The following is a 17,500-nucleotide window of genomic DNA, read 5'->3' on the forward strand; positions in this document are numbered from 1 at the left end:
TATTGTTACAATACTAATTTACCATCGAGTAGCCTCTGCACTAAATGTCACACTCACATGATGGAACAGCAGGATAAAAACGGATAGTCTGTCTGTCTGTGCATCCATGAGCAACATAAAATGAATTGATTATCTATCTATCTATCTATCTATGTATCTGTCTGCAAAAAAAACGAATAGTCTATCAGCATAAAAACAAATTGATTATATAGATTATATAAAAACAATCATGAAAATTATATCCAGATGAATATCAATATTGTGATAATTTCTGAAAAGATATTGTGATATATTTTGCCATATTGCACGCCCCTACCTCACATCACTTTATTAAAGAAAAATCACACCTGTGTGAAGTGAGGGGCACTCTTATCATCATACATCATCATGAATCATCTCATACTGGCCAATCAGAATGCCTGTTGCCTGTGATTGGTTAGCTGATTTACTCGTTTACATATGACGTAAATTGTCCTTTCAATGACGATGTCATCGGTGTTGCGTATTAGTGAGACGTCATTGAAAAACTCCCTCCCCCGTTAAGCTGATGAAAACGAAAATCTTAAAACATTAATAACTCAAAAATTTAGAGTTATTAATGTTTTAAGATTTTCGTTTCGTTTCGTTCGATTTTTTCATAATTAGACGGGATGATTTAGAGTCTAAATCATCCCGTCTAATTATGAAAAAATATCCTGTGTTAGAAGGCGCTCCGTGGTCCAGTCGCTAGTCGCGATAGATTTATTCTTACCTCCCGTTGTTGTCGATCGACTCTAGAGTGGTGTGGCTATTGTTAGCTGCTACACACACACACATTCACAACAACATCCGGGCCGTGTTTATAAATCGAATGGGCGCTATAATGTAATGGATTAAATAACCCCGGGGCAATTAAAGTGTCAATGATGTTTTTCAGACCTCTAGTTCTAGGAAACACAGAATGGGAGGACTTTTTTATTATTTCCACACAACAAGGTATATTAATGACATAGTGAAATGTTGAAAATGAGTGGAATGCCCCTTTAAGATGCATGGACGGCACTTCTCTCTCTCTCTCTCTCTACAATTCAATAGTTCTAGATCCACACAGGAAAGGTTAGCTTGGGATAAACTTTTGAAACAATTGGCAGCAGTATTTTATTTTTTGAGCGGTGCAACCTGTGTGTCTGTATGTACAGTATGTCCCTATGTCCGAGTACGACCTATTAACCCTGGCAGCTGCTGCTGATTGGGGTCGCATTCCAGGAAGGAGGGGTCCTTGCAATCCTTGTGAACACACACACAGGCCAGGGAGGATGGCTTGACGCACGCACGAACGCACACACATCTGTCTACATCTGTTTGTATGTACAGCTAATCTATGTACCGAGGTCACTCGGTGCGAACAATGATTTCCTTTAGATATCCTTCTGTCACAACAGCTCAACAATATCTCTCTCTCTCTCCCCACTCTCCCCTCTCTCTCTCATAAGAAGATTCAAGGTTTCAGAGAAGGTGCTCCTGAAATCCTTCCATACAACCTTAGAGAACCTTGAACCTTGATACATCCTGACAGAGGTCAAAAGGACAAATATCTGCCCAGCAATTTAGTGTTTGTTTATGCCGATGCGGACAGGCAAAGTGCCTGCCGTGTCACAGGGTCAGCACAAAAATAAACAGAATCCATCTTTCTGTATCTGTAAGCACAAAGTACACTTACAGTTCTGTAAAGGTCTATTTAGTGCCTAGCCTCCTAACTGGGGAGCCCCTGGAAGACAGTCCAAGACCCCTGGGGTTCCCCAACGTTGAGTTGCACTGCTCTGGATGGTCTTGTATCCTATAGGATCTCAACAGGTGTCCGCTCTGCTTAACCCATGTTTCTATGTCAAACATTTTCATGTCAAGGACCCCCAAAAATATATGTATTTGGCCGCCGGCCGCCATCTGAAAATATGTTGTTCCAGGGACCCCCCAGAAGCAAAGATTTGATATGAAAACATTCGCTCTGAAAGAATATATATTCAAAGATTTGCGCCACATTTTTGCGATTTTTCAAAAATAGCAGACCTACAAGCTCGTATAAGAGTGCCGCGCTTATACGAGCTTGTAGGTCTGCTATTTTTCAATGGCTAAAGTGTAACAATGCTTAAAACACCAAAAGGGGTTCCTGGCTCCCGCCCAAAATGGGTTAAGATGGTACATTAGTGAATTATATATATTATAGGTTCCCTTTACCTGAAATGGTCTGAGCATGGTATAGGCAGACATTTATGTCCGCCTATGCCATTGGTGCAGCAGGCTAGAAATGTAGGCTTCATTACAGGCTCTCATCTCGTCCTGGTGCTCTCCCAGAGGGAACACATTCTATTAACCCACATGGATAATTGACTTCTTCTTTTAAACATACACACAGCTGACAGTGACACACAGGGACGGGACAGAACCAAACTGTATGAGAGAGAGAGAGACAAAGACAATGAGAGAGAGAGAAGGTGAGAGGGAGAATGAGAGAGTGGGTATAATACCCTACTAGCCTCTTTCTCATCTCTTTGACTGATCATTCTTAGAGGACATCCATCTACAGTATCGAATAATTATAGCCGACACGCATTGCTGTATTCACAAAAATCTGTGTTTCTTTCGGGGTAACATCCCTATGTTCCCGAGGTCAGTTTTCATTCCCAAGGACCCCCAAATTGACACTAAATAAGCCCGCGGACCCCCATTTGAAAAGATATGCCCGAGACCCCCATGAGAGAAGGTTTTTTTACGGCTCTGGCAGTGAAATCTCAACCCGTTTCATTTCAAGGACCCCCAGTTTGACATGCATATTATTCTACAGACCTGCATTTAATGGAGGTCTGGTTCTATCTCTGGGACCCCAATTTACATTGTAAAAATCAATGTTAATTTAACTCTGAGAGTGTAGAAATGTAGTGTACATTTGTACACTTTCAGAGTTACAGACCCATAAGGGTCCATTTGAGGACTGAGCCACGGCCCAGGGCATGCATAGGTTACTTTCACGTGTGGGACATTTTGAGTTGAGTTGAGTTAATTATATCCATGTCCAACTGTCTCTCTTTTCCTCCATCGTTCCTCTTCTCCTCATCACTTTTCCAACCCTCCCTCTCTGTATCTATATATTACTCTTGGCATTCACTGCGGTCTATAATGATCTATGTATAGCTCTAATCTTAACATTTCATCTGCTATTTACTATTTAGCTATCTGTTCTGGGGCTTTAACTATCGTTTTGGTTCTTAACGATTATTCTATCGATAACTTTTTGATTGATTAGGCGAGTTTTTTTTGAAGGCCTCCTATGCACAGCTTTGTGTGTGTTTGTACATGCACGCAATGTGATGATTTGATTGGCTGAGCACGGAATGTGATGATGTACTGTATGATGATAAGAACGTCCCTCACAGTGTGATTTTTGAGTGGTGCAACCACTCCAAGGAACAGCAATGTCCGTGTTCACCCGCCTATGTGTTGGTTCACCCACCCACCCACGCACCTATGTACCTATGTGACTGTGGGCACCATTAGTACACTATTAGTACCAGTAGGGGCGCTGTTGTGCCAGAAACAGAGTGAGATGTGCTGCACTGTTGCCTGCTAATGAGAGAGAGAGAGAGAGAGAGAGAGAGAGAGAGAGGAGGGGGTAGAGAGGGGAGTTGCACCACTCAGTTCACACGGGTGTGATTTTTTTATATCAGTGATTTGATTGGTGGTTGAATAAGGGGGAGGCGTCCAAAGGCGTCCTGTGGCACTGAGTGTTAATCAATTCATTAAGTAGTTATTATACTACAGAGGAAAAAATTGCAGATGTATAAACTCCCAACGCATCACATCCCGGATTCGCGGGGCCTTGTGAGTTTGTAGATCGGCTTTTTTCCCCCCGCTGTTTTGGATATTTTCTGAAACTTACATTATAATGAGATAATAGGGATCAATCATCAATTGTTAATATATAATCGATTTAGTTTGATTACGTGCTGCACCTCCGTTCATCAATAAATATATGTATACTTATATGTATATTTAGTAGGAGTTTTGTCCCCTCAGACATCTTAGCATTAAACAAACTAGGTGACTGCCTGTCTCACGGTACTGCCAGTTTGGAACATCATTACCCAGCATCCCGCTGGGCAGGAGGAGAGGTCATAAGGGCATGAACTCATTAGGGAAGTGTCATGGAGGGGGGGCGGGGCGTCGTAATTAAGAGCGCCCCTGAGGCTGAGCGGCATTTAAAAGCAGGAAGTGCAGAGGAGGTGAGAGAGAGAGAGAAACAGAGAGAGCGAGAGAGAGAGAGAGAGATAGGGATAGAGGGAGTGAAACAGCGGGATGACATTTGAGCAGAGGAGGTGAGGAAAGAAGAAGGCTTTCTAAATACGTTTTCTGAAAAACCTCATGTTTCTATGTCAAACATTTTCATGTCAAGGACCCCCAAAAATATATGTATTTGGCCGCCGGCCGCCATCTGAAAATATGTTGTTCCAGGGACCCCCCAGAAGCAAAGATTTGATTTGAAAACATTCGCTCTGAAAGAATATATATTCAAAGATTTGCGCCACTACCAAACTGCACTTGTCTGTCTGAAGGACACCAGTCACAACACACAGGATGCTTATATAGCACTGCATGCTTAGGAGGATAGCACTGCATGTTTAGGGTGCTTAGGAGGATAGCACTGCATGTTTAGGGTGCTTAGGAGGATAGCGCTGCATGTTTAGGGTGCTTAGGAGGATAGCGCTGCACGTTTAGGGTGCTTAGGAGGATACCTCTGCCCGTTTAAGGTGCGGATAGCACTGCATGTTTAGGGTGCTTAGGAGGATAGCACTGCATGTTTAGGGTGCTTAGGAGGATAGCACTGCATGTTTAGGGTGCTTTGTGGATACCTCTGCCCGTTTAGGGTGCTTAAGAGGATACTACACTAAGTTTAGGGTGCTTGGGAGGGCAAAGGAAAGAGAAGGGTGAGAAATATTAGTGTTAATTGAAATACGTGCAGCCACTGCCACTTTTTGGAGGCATGCTCGAGTAGAGCCTGACCAGGACAGATTTTTGGGTCCAATTCCGATGTGGAGTCCTAGACCTCCGATTACAATTCAATTATTTTTACTGATATTTTGTAAAAAAGTGCAAACTGACCCTTCTAGACTGCGCTTCAATATACCTTAATGAACGGTAGTGAATAACAAAGACTCTGGTGACCTGTATGTATAATCATGTCAAGACTGTGGTGCAAACTGTGCTAATCGATTTGATGAAACTTAGAAGAAAACAAATAAAAATAAAAATATTACTCTCTCTCTCACTCTGTTTCCTGTAACTCTCCACTGTGTTTAAATCAGTATATATCAGGTACATACTGTATAGTTGCCAATACCGATGTCATTAAAATAGTCACAATGGCCGATACATCAACATGGCTAGAAAGAAACATGTCCTAACTACCTATTTTACAGCATTTAGGAGCAGTTTGTATGTAATTGTCTCTGTGAACAGCTGGTGGAGTACAAAATGCAACGCTGTGTCTTTGCTATACTGTAAGTCAATTCACACAATACACGATTGTTTCATTGATCAATAAATGATTGTTTCATTGATCAATACATGATTGTTTCATTGCTCAATACACTATTGATTCTTCAGAGGCACAAAATGTGTCAATTTCCGTGTTAAATCAATCATGACTAATGCATTTTGTCATAGCTTGATCTGTTCTATTCCACTTTCCGTTCCACTTTCTGACCATTTGGCTGTAGCCACTAATTGACACATTACAAACTAATAAATGATAACAAATTAATGGTAATATCAAACAATTATCATCAATACTTCAGTGATTCTCAACCGTTTTCATTTCAATGACCCCCAGTTCGACACGCATTAGGCCACGGACCCTGATTTGATTTGATCTTCATCTCTGGGACCCTAATCAAGGTCCATTTAATTAGCCCTTCGCTAAATCCCAGGGACTTAGTGAGGGGCTAATTCCTAACTATCAATCTAACTGGAGGTCCCCTGGAACCCCGTCCTGGACCCCTGGGAGTCCCCGGACCCCAACATTGAGATAAACTGTGTCTCTCTGTTTAAGATGGCATATTAGTGAATAAGTGGGACGGGATAACCCTGGACTGGGACGGGATAACCCTGGACTGCGATTTTCCTTTAACTGAAAATGTTCTGAACTGCATGCACACTCGCACATTGTAACCCTGTATACTTTGACGGACATCAAATTGCAATGCATCGTGATTGATTAATGGAGAGGATTGAGCCCATACCGTATACTGTAGTTCATGTTCTCTCTCTTCACAGTTATGTCTATTTTTGAAACATTCACACAATTATGAAATGTTATATATATACACACGTATACTTACATCTGAGGCAGGCCCCATATCAGCCCCCGGACAGGAAAACGTGACGAACTCATGGCAACGCTTGTGAACCACAAAACAACACACTGGAGGGAGAGAGAGAGAGAGAGAGAGAGAGAGAGAGAGAGAGAGAGAGAGAGAAAGAGAGGGAGAATAATTAGTTCAAATTTAAATCATTAAATTCAGTGATTCTCAGGCTAAATGCCCGGTAAAAGGTAAATGCCAGGCACACATGCACAGTTCCTCTGCCAGAGTGTTTAATAGAGAGTGTAATGGACAGTAGGGAGGGAAAGGTAGGGTGGGAGAAGAGAGACGAGATGGAATGGATGTGAATAGAAGAAAATAAGAGTGAGAAAGGAGCAGAGAGAGAGAGAGAGAGAGAGAGAGAGAGAGAGAGAGAGAGAGAGAGAGAGAAGATAATTAGTTCAAATTTAAATCATTAAATTCAGTGATTCTCAGGCTAAACGTCAGGTAGAAGGTAAATGCCAGGCACACTTGGCACATTTCCACTGCCAAGTGGACCACTGGTCCACGTAGTTTATATCGTTGCTGTCGGCCAGAAACGTCCGACCTTCCATACTTTTTTGTACTTTTTTGTATGTTTTGTGTATTTACTTCATACTACAGCGTCACATAAAGGTATCAAATGTAGAAGATCTATACAAGCTCCAAATGCAGCGTTTTGAGCTTGTCCATCTGCAATTGTTTTTATGCTGAAGATAACAGTTTTGGACATACAAGGACATACGAGGACAGAGACAATAAGGACGGCTGATTAGTACAGTAATGCATGAGTGACTTACTGACCGATTGGCACAATGACTGACCCACTGATTGGCTTCTTGTAGGATGAGCGACTGATGACTTATTGATTGAATGCTTGGGCACTGGGCCTCTACGTGCTGCTCGGACCGACCACAAAAATATAAGTATACCCCCATTTTGTGTCTCTACTGTAGTTGGGAAGACTGTGAATTGTTGCAGTTCCAACTAGACATTTTGCTAAATCTGTTGCCGTTTCCCGGGTGTTAATGGCGAGCCGCAGAGGAACATGTGCAACCGCCAACACGCAGGGAGCCCCCTTATTCCTTATCTCCACTTCCATCAGTGTCAGCTTCACTGACGGGCAAGAGGAACAGAGAGAGCTAAAAATAACATGTGTGCACACGCACGCACGAACGAACGCACGCACGCATGCACGCACGCACGCACACGCACGCACACGCACGCACGCAGTATGTAAATAGTAAGCCTCGGGGGTGCATGCTAAGGCAACTGATCAATGTAGTGTGCACAAAACAAATGTTTGTCTATTAATGTTATAGACCAACAGTCTATAAGATATGGTGATATTACTACCACAACACTAGGCTATATAATACCAGTAAGACGCCCTGAGGGCGAGAAGCGACCTCGCCCTGAAGGGCAAGGTCGCGCTGGTGTTAAACGACGTTAAACGTCATTAAACTCACTCGATTTGCCACTGTCTTTATGCATACCCTGTCCACGCACACGCACGCACACGCACACGCGCGCACATACACACACACACACACACACACACACACACACACACACACACACACACACACACACACACAATGAGTTGGATCAACGCAAAAAGGTTGACTTCTACTAACCTGAGGCTGATTCTACAAATGCCTCGGCTTCTAAATCAGTAGTTCCCACATTTAAGCATTATTATATACTTTAGCTATTGAAAAATAGCTACAAATCTTTGCTTCTGGGGGGGGGGGGGGGGTCGCTGGAACTACACATTTTCAGATGAGGGTCCGCGGCCAAATACAGATAATTCTGGGTGTCCTTGACATGAAAAAAGTTGAGCACCACTGAAAAAACTGTTTCGAAGCCTTTTAAAAGGTCTAAATGGGTAAAAGGTATGTCATTGTTGAAGACATGATTGACACCAGTAGTCTACTACTTTTCATCATAGTGAGCTACAATAGATGAGAGTTGAGCAAAACAAAGAATGCAAAACTAGTAACTTTTTTGAATGCAATAACAGCAGAAGTTACTAATTTAATTAACTTTCCCCAACACCGCCTTTTTACTCCCCAGCTGAATCTAATTTGTTCCCTGCATCATATCGGTTTACTATTGGTTGAATTAATAAGATACTGTAACAAGACGCAGCATCGACTGGGGTGTAACAATATATACTAGATAATATCACGATTCGTATCATTGTGATTGCACACACACAGTAAAATGTCACAGTACGTGCACTTGCACGCACACACGCGCGCACACACACACACAGTAAAAATGTCACAGTACATGATGTAACGCAAAGGCAATGTTTCTGCAGCCTGGGTCTGGTGGAATCTACTCCATTCTGCAGGTGAATTCATACCTACAACAATACACTGATCAAAAGCCTTATAATTCTCCCTCACACACATACATACTGTATGCACACACACACACACACACACACACACACACACACACACACACACACACACACACACACACACACACACACACACACACACACACACACACACACACACACACACACACACACACACACACACATACTGTATGCATGCACACAGGAAATAATGTGCACCTCAATGGTACTTCATTCCCACGCAATATCCTCTCTTTGCTCAAACCACCCACACACACCCCCCCCCACATACACACATACACAGACAGGCACGCACGCACGCACACAGACCACCCACTCACCTCAATGATATCACAGCATGACATTGACAATACAGAGTGAGGGATCGACAGATAGAAACAGTTGTTTGCACATATTGCTTCAGGGTAACTGCTCTTTCAAAAATATCACTACTGCCAAGACCCCGGTCGCGCTCGCATGCATGCATGCACGAACGAACGCACACACATATATGTGACTGTCAGTGTATTTGCTGTACTGTAAGAGCGTGTTTATAAATCCCTAAATGGTCTTGCACCTTCTTACCTCCGTGACTGCCTACCTAGATATATTCCTAACCGCCCCCCTCAGGACCTCCACTGCTGGCCTCACATCTGTCTTCCAGATGTGATATTATACAGTATGTCTTCCAGGTGTGACATTATAAAGTATGTCCTCCAGATGTGATATTATACAGTATGTCCTCCAGGTGTGATATTATACAGTCTGTCCTCATGTGTCCCCAGTATTTCTGTCTCTATCTGACCCTGGTACAACTGGCAGCCTGCCTCCATCTCTATTATTAATCACACACACACACACACACATTAAATATCCATGGATATTGTGCACGCACTCGCACACGTGCACACACACACACTGGTACACACACACACACACACACACACACACACACCTGACAGACAACAGACAACTTTACTGTATATGTTAACTATACAGGTAAGTACCTTTACTGAGTAGTATGTGCAGGCTTATGTATATGTGGTTAATTTGAATGCTGCTCTTAGTCCAGAGCGACTTACAGTAAGCAAGCAACAACACATGGTAATACATAAAATACATATAAATAGTCATCAAGGGTCAGAAGCAAGCTAAGAACCCAACATCTGTCTAATGTCTTCATCTTAGTATCTCTCTCTCTCTCTCTCTCTCTGTCCCACCCTCTGTTACATCACTGTGGCTTCACCAACGCACCAGGCCTGGAGTCCTAACCCTGCTATAACGTTACACACACACACACACACACACACAGGTCAGTTCAGTCCACCTATACGTTACAGTGGAGGTGAGAGCCGTGTTAACAGCAGCCAGACACCAACAGGATGTTCATGTTTTACAGGTTGTTATTACAGGAAGTAAAAGATGAGTTTAGAGGGGCGGGGCCAGTCGAACAAGTGGCTAAATATGTATTTATTCATGAATGTTTACGGCGATTTCTTTATTATTATTTTCTGTAGTACTACTAGACCCCCGGAAATGACATCTGGCCACAGTAGTCGTTTTCCGTGTGTAAGTGTAATGTTTTATGGTGTCGTCCACAGTTAGCAGTTTTGTTTTGTGCTTGAAATGTATACTGTAATGTATACTGTAATCCAATCTGTAAATAAATGCATTAATCAATCAATCAATCAGTCTGAACCAACAACTGCCTACTTGGGGGCTGCCATACTGTATATACTCAATATTGTCACCTCTCCCTTCACATTCATAGATCCTGTGATCTTTTGTGGCCAGATGTAATTTCCTGGGGTCTAGTAGGACTTTAAAAAAAAAAATAATAATACATATTTAGCCACTTGTTCGAATGCCAAAAATGTCAAAAAATGTCAAAAATTGCTAAAATCTAAACGAAAGAAAGCTGCAAATGGAGAAAAAAAATGAACACTCATCGATGTCATTTTCTGTAATTTTCTTAAACTGCCAATAAAGTATTCTATCTATCTATTTTTGACTCCTTCAAACCCACTTACAGTATGGGCGGCTGCAATTCGAAACTGGACCCTGTAAAAAGTAAAAGCCCCCCCCCCCTTCTTTATTTAGCTAACCTGTACACGACTACACGTTCTCCTTTTCTTCTAACTGTGTATACAGTATGATGAGTTATTTGTTTTTTGCATATTTTTGTATATTTGAAAAATGGTATGTCTTTAAATGTTTTGATGAATTGAAAATGGAGGACCCTTATGTAAACTGTTTTTATCCTCTCTAGCAGATTTGGTATTGACCTGTACTTTCCTTGAACTGTACCCATTCTGCAAACTGTTTGTTCAATCAATCAATCAATCAATCAATCAATCAATCAATCAATAAATAAATCATACCCGGAGGTTGAGTGGCAAAAAACTACTTTCTGGCCTTGACAGAGAGAAATATCCTATCTCATTGCATTAAACAACGTTAAACTGACTTTGCCACTCACTTTATGCATGCACATATGCCAGAGTCATTCAGAGGTTTGTCTGGCTACTGTGATTGGTCAGACGTTGGTCATTGTGTTCAGCATCGTTTCCACATTCACTCAGCCCCGCTTGACCCAATCCAAGCCAAGGAACATCAGGTTACATTTTAAGCACTATAAACCCCTGTGCCAGAAAGTAATTTTATGTTTTGTTTGTTTTTTACAATAGAAACGCTGGCACCTGGTCTGTGTTTCTATTGTAATGTATTTGCATGGATTGTGTTAAAGCTCATTCTGTCAGCAGTGAAGCCAGTGGAAACTGTGGTAGTTTGGGACCACAGGAGACCTCTGAAATATCTGTCTATAGTGACCGTTCTGGAGAATAAACCTCCATTGTCAGAATGTGGCGGTCACGATAGCAATGTCCATGTATTAATTGAAGCATCTGTCCCAGTAGTGCTGACTAGCTGTAGTGTAGTGGTGTGGGCCGTTTTAGTATTTATTATTATTTATTTATTTTCCAGTTCGGGGAAACCTCCCAAACCGAAATGACGTTGGTTGTTCTGATGCATCAGTCTTTATGGGGCTAGAGGCTATAATAGGAACACGCACACACACAAACGCACACACACACAAACACACACACACACACACACACACACACACACACACACACGAGCTTGTAGGTCTGCTATTTTTGAAAAATCGTGAGGCTTGGGTTAATGGGTTAATATACTTAGCAAAAGACACTAAGTTGGTGTATTGATTGTGACGAATTCAACAGAATGCAGGCTAATCATGTGTCTGCATGTCTGCAGTATATTTTTTGCCTATGAAGGCCTATACAATTTCCATTGAAGCCAGCCAAGAATATAACTAACACAAACACAAACACAAACACACACACACACACACACACACACACACACACACACGCACACACACAACCAACCAGAACAATATTATTTGAGAGACTCCCGTACGACTCTGGCAGTCAGTCACATGACATCATTATGTAATGCCTCTCGGCCAATCCATACCCCCATCACACAATGTGTCTCTCTCCATATCGTCTGTCGATAAAGATGTGCAGCGGTGAGGGAGAGAGAGAGATAAATAGAGAGACGGGCAGTGACTGAGAGATATACTGTACTAATAGACCTCTCAGTCATGTTTGATCAGAGATTCTTCCATTGATAACTTTTACCATTGATCGAGGAGCATGGTATTAATAATGTATGTATGAACATCAGCAGTTTCTGACGACATCAGGGATCCCCGTATCTCCATACTTACTCGTACAACAAGTATACAGCCAAGCCACGCCAGGGCGAAAGCCACGCCGAGAGAGTGCAAAAGTTGGGCCGGACGGCATATACTCCCAGAGGGTGTAAAGAACGGCGAGCTCAACAACATCGCCCTACAGTTTTGTAACCTCGCCCTGCTGAGCAACGAGCAGCCTGACATGTCGTCTCTCTCCAACATCATTCACCACGGTGCCTAAAGCTGGAGACCTCTCACAACCTCTCAGACCTAAAGCTGGAGACCTCTCACAACCTCTCAGACCTAAATCTGGAGATCTCTCACAACCTCTCAGACCTAAAGCTGGAGATCTCTCACAACCTCTCAGACCTAAAGCTGGAGATCTCTCACAACCTCTCAGACCTAAAGCTGGAGATCTCTCAGAACCTCTCAGACCTAAAGCTGGAGACCTCTCACAACCTCTCAGACCTAAAGCTGGAGACCTCTCACAACCTCTCAGACCTAAAGCTGGAGACCTCTCACAACCTCTCAGACCTAAAGCTGGAGACCTCTCACAACCTCTCAGACCTAAAGCTGGAGACCTCTCACAACCCCTCAGACCTAACAACAAAAGCCAGACAACTAGCGAGGCAACCGTATGACCCTGAACCCATACGGCATGCCGTCGACCCTCACCTGTGGGAGAACCAAAATGGCTTTCGAGAGGGGTGGGTGAACTACCGTAACGTGGCCCGAATCTTGGCCCTAAAGGAGAATCATTGAGGAGGTTAAAGAGAACAACCTGACCGCCGTGTTGTGCTTTATCGACCACAAAAAGGCATGACGCGAAGGAGAGGACACGCCACCAGCGCCCACAGCGTCCCAAGCAGGAATCGAACACAGGAACTTCAAGCTGTGAGGCGACAGCACTACCGACTGTGCCACTGTGCCCCCACACTAAGCCAGTTTCACACTAAGGCTAAAAGCGGAAATGTCCAGGCTAAATTACTTATCGACGTGAGTCGTGTTGGTATTACTTTAATCGTCATTGTCATGTACATTCCAAATAAAATAAACAAGTACTAACTCATAAATCACCAGCGCCATCTAGCGATAGTTCAGCATAGGCCACCATTCACTTCCATTGTATTCGGTCAATACAACCCCCCCAGAATACAGTAATGGGGGATGGTGCTCGCACGGACCAGACCATTAACTACATAAGAGTCTTTAGAGGCATTCATATTTTAGACGCCACTACACACGGTTGCTTTGTTCATCCACCGCGATCTGAGCTGGAATACTCCAGCCCCGCCCCCACCTTTCTGTTTATCCATGCATTGAGCCTGAAGGGAAAGCCAATCGAACACAGAGCTGCCGATCAGAGGTTTAATATGCGGTAAGCCAACATTACATGTTCATCATTAAATAGAATGCTAAATAACGTTAAAGAAGTATTTAGTGTTCTATGAGATAATATGGCTTTATCATCAATTTAGACAAAAAAAGGGGAAAGAAAACCGGTTTCTAAAGCTCTCCTGAACAGTTAATCATCACACGATGCCTGTCTCGGGGTCATGGCCGGTCATACTGTATATGTGGATGTACTCAAGAAAGACGCAGCAGCGCCAGATTTATGGAGAACCGGGATAACGGAGTGTCTGTGCGTGTGTATGTGTGTGTATGTGTGTGCGTACAATGATGGCCCAGATTTAGACACTATTAGACACCATGACCTTGTTCTGTATCCGCGCACGCGCCACCCACACACACACACACACATGCACGCACGCACACACACACACGCACGCGCACACGTGCGGCAGTTGGCTCCTTTCAAATGTCTCAATGTTGAATTTTTCATGATTGTAGGAAACGTATAGAAACCACATTGGAGAACCTGCCACTGCCCAGTGCACAGGGTGACACCAATGATTCACAATGTAACAAAACCGTTGCAAAAAGAGAGAAGTTGCAGCGGTATGAATTGCTCCACAATTTGGGGATTCTTGCAAGTGTTTGCAAGTTGCAACATATATGGAGCATGTCTTGAGTGTACAGGGTTTGATGAGGTCAGATCAACATAATGGAATGTTGAGGTCAGCTCCATTTATGGAGATCCATAAGGGTGGCAGCGGTGGCAGTGTCTAGAGTGTACAGGGTTTGATGAGGGCACAGTTAGGTCCGCGCCTACATTTTCAGGCCTGTTGAGAACTCTAGTTTTCGCCGGCTGCCGGGCACGGCTGCACAAATAACTTTGGGGCGGGCCCGTCTAGAGTTTGAATGGACAGGTATCAGTCAAAAGGGAGACATCGGACGCACACTTTACTTTTACTACATTTATTTCAAAACTTTAGTTTGTAGATTTTGATTATTGTCAAACATACATATATACCCTAACCCTAACCTATATACATTTCGGCCATTTGAAAATAGACGATCAATAAGCTAAGTAAGTGAGCTTGTAAATCTGCTATTTTCAAAAGATTTTATACATTTGAAAACTAGAAACGGCTCGCTCACCGTATAGAAAAAGAAGTAAAACTTCTAGACTGAGACTTAGAAAAATATATTTTCTTTTATTTTATGATGCTGTGCTCATGGTGCTCTGTGCTCTGGTGCAATTAAAAAGCAAACGTTTCGGTCCTCCTTGCTTTTTAATTGCACCAGAGCACAGAGCACCATGAGCACAGCATCATGAAAGAAAAGAAAAAGAAAACGCTGAGCGAGTCTTTTCCTGTCAAAGATTCCCTTATGTTTTTGAGACCACCGCTATACCGTAGTCAAGTTTGAAGAATAAAAGGACGAAGAAAGGTGCAACAGTTTTCTCAGTGCTTCAAAACTAGAAACGGGACATTCTGCACAATGAGTTCTTTACATTCATTTTGATGCCAATAATGTTGTACTTTTTGCGACCAACCAACCCATTTCCTGTGTGTTGATTGGTCACCCCAGGCAAGCCCCCCAGGTCATCGTGACATCACGTGACATCAGCCCCCATATATGGTGCCCAGGTCATCGTGACATCACCTGACATCATCAGGGATGGATATTTATAGTAAATGCGACCTGCTGTCGCAGTAAAGCCAATATATGGAGATCCCTGATGTCATCAATATTGGCCAGCAACTCTACATCTGACCTCAAACCTCAAACCCTTAGATTACCTTATATGGATATATGTAAGAACCTGTTCTGACATTCCATATGTTGATACTTATACCTGTTCATTCAAACTCTAGACGGGCCCACCCTAAAGTTATTAGTGCAGCCGCACTAATGGAACTAGAATTCTCAACAGGGCCTAGAATGAAGGCCCGGCCCAAACCTGGGCCTTAACATCAAACCCTGTACACTCAAGAGAATGTCCCCGCTTACTTTTTTCCCCACCACTGCCGTCCCTACGCGGCCACACAGACACCTCGCAACACACAGAACGCTAGAACCATCGACGACAACAACACAGGAAGAGATGAAAGAGAGAAGGTGCATGGTCAAAGAGTCAATAATCCAAACTAAAGATGTTCATCTCGGGCACCTCCTGTGTGTGCGTGTGTGTGTGCACGTGTGCGCGTGCGTGCGTGCGTGCGTGTGTCTTATATAAGGAGGCTGTGCACTGTGTGCAGCCCACGCCTGTGTATAAATACCCATGATGCCGTTGGTGAAGCAGGGAGAAGGGTCAAGTGAGTAGTGTGCACTGTGCGCGCACACACACACACACACACACACACACACACACACACACACACACACACACACACACACACACACACACACACACACACACACACACACACACACACACACACCATTGTATAAGAATCGCAGGAATGAAAAGATTGCAACTTATCTTGCTCGTGACACTAAATTACTGGCATTCACAGGACCTCAGCCTCTGGGGATGTATATGTACTGTATGTACAGTATGAGTATACTGTACGTATCACAGTGGAACAATCTGCCATCACACACACAGAAATACACAAGCTAATTAAATCAATCCACACACACACACACACACACACACACACACACAACCATCATATCACACTCCTTCTCAACCTCTTCCATGCAGCGCTGAACGCCACGTCCTTCATATCCATCCTCTGTCCTCTCCAACATACTGTAACTCTCCATCTCTCTCATTCTCTGTACAGTATAGGCCCGGTCACGCAAATGTTTTCATTTCCCGGGAGGTTTCATAATACATTATGGTGGCCCACGGAATCCCCGTTGATGCATTTATTTTCTTGTTTAACCCCAAACCGACACTGGAAAATCTGCATTGTTTGAAGGCTGGGGACTGGGAGCGCACAAATTGAGCCAGCGTCCTATTTGGTTCAATTTGTACCCTCTCAAGGTTACAGACGTAGAGGTAGACATGATGCCGCGGCATTCAATGCTCTCATTAAACGTGATTTAGTCCCTTTCAATGCATTCGTGGCATTCAAATCCGCTGGGGTGATCTGAACAAAATCAAATGTCACAATGCCTGTTGTTTTGTTTTTGCATCAGCATGCCCTGCATTGGTTCAAATATCAATATTTGGAAGATATTGTGGCGACGACTACTGGTGCTTTCACAATGGGATTTGATAAATAAGTATCAGTAATGCCTATTTAATAACTACGTAGAACGAACAGTCAAGTAAGTTCTGTGATTACATAATAACTTTACTATATCTCGGTCTTTAAGCCCAAACCACACAGCAGTGTGATAATATGTCCTGTTGCATGTCGGCACAAGGAGTCGGTGAATGTTGACACAAGTGATTAAATTCAAAGGAGCTGTGGTTTGTGATGTCTATCAGCGTTAGGGTGATGTGTGCGTGCTGTGCGTGTTGTGCGTGCTGTGCGGGCGTGCGGCATGCTTCTCTACAGCACAAATCATCAGAGTGTTACATCAGAGAACTTCCTGTTCCAGGGTGACTTCAAAACGCTTCAAAACGCCACTGAACAACTTCCATTGAAATCAATAGCACACCGGTCCGCCCTCTACCCCAGTGGTTCCCAAAGTGGGGTCCGGGGACCCCCAGGGGTCCTTGAGGGAGTTCCAGGG

The 17,500-nt window shown here is 43.3% G+C and overlaps 1 protein-coding gene across 1 annotated transcript in view; it reads right to left on the reverse strand.

The window, feature by feature from the left end:
• Window positions 1-17,500, reverse strand: part of prkcbb (protein kinase C, beta b) — a 101,463-nt gene that overhangs the window by 57,467 nt on the left and 26,496 nt on the right. Inside the window, exon 3 of the mRNA XM_080776780.1 lies at window positions 6,372-6,454. Within this exon, the coding sequence (XP_080632906.1) occupies window positions 6,372-6,454 (83 nt within the window). The remainder of the gene's footprint in view (window positions 1-6,371; window positions 6,455-17,500) is intronic.

The sequence above is a fragment of the Protomyctophum bolini genome (assembly GCF_963924005.1).
Source record: "Protomyctophum bolini genome assembly, chromosome: 11".
Lineage (NCBI taxonomy): Eukaryota > Metazoa > Chordata > Actinopteri > Myctophiformes > Myctophidae > Protomyctophum > Protomyctophum bolini.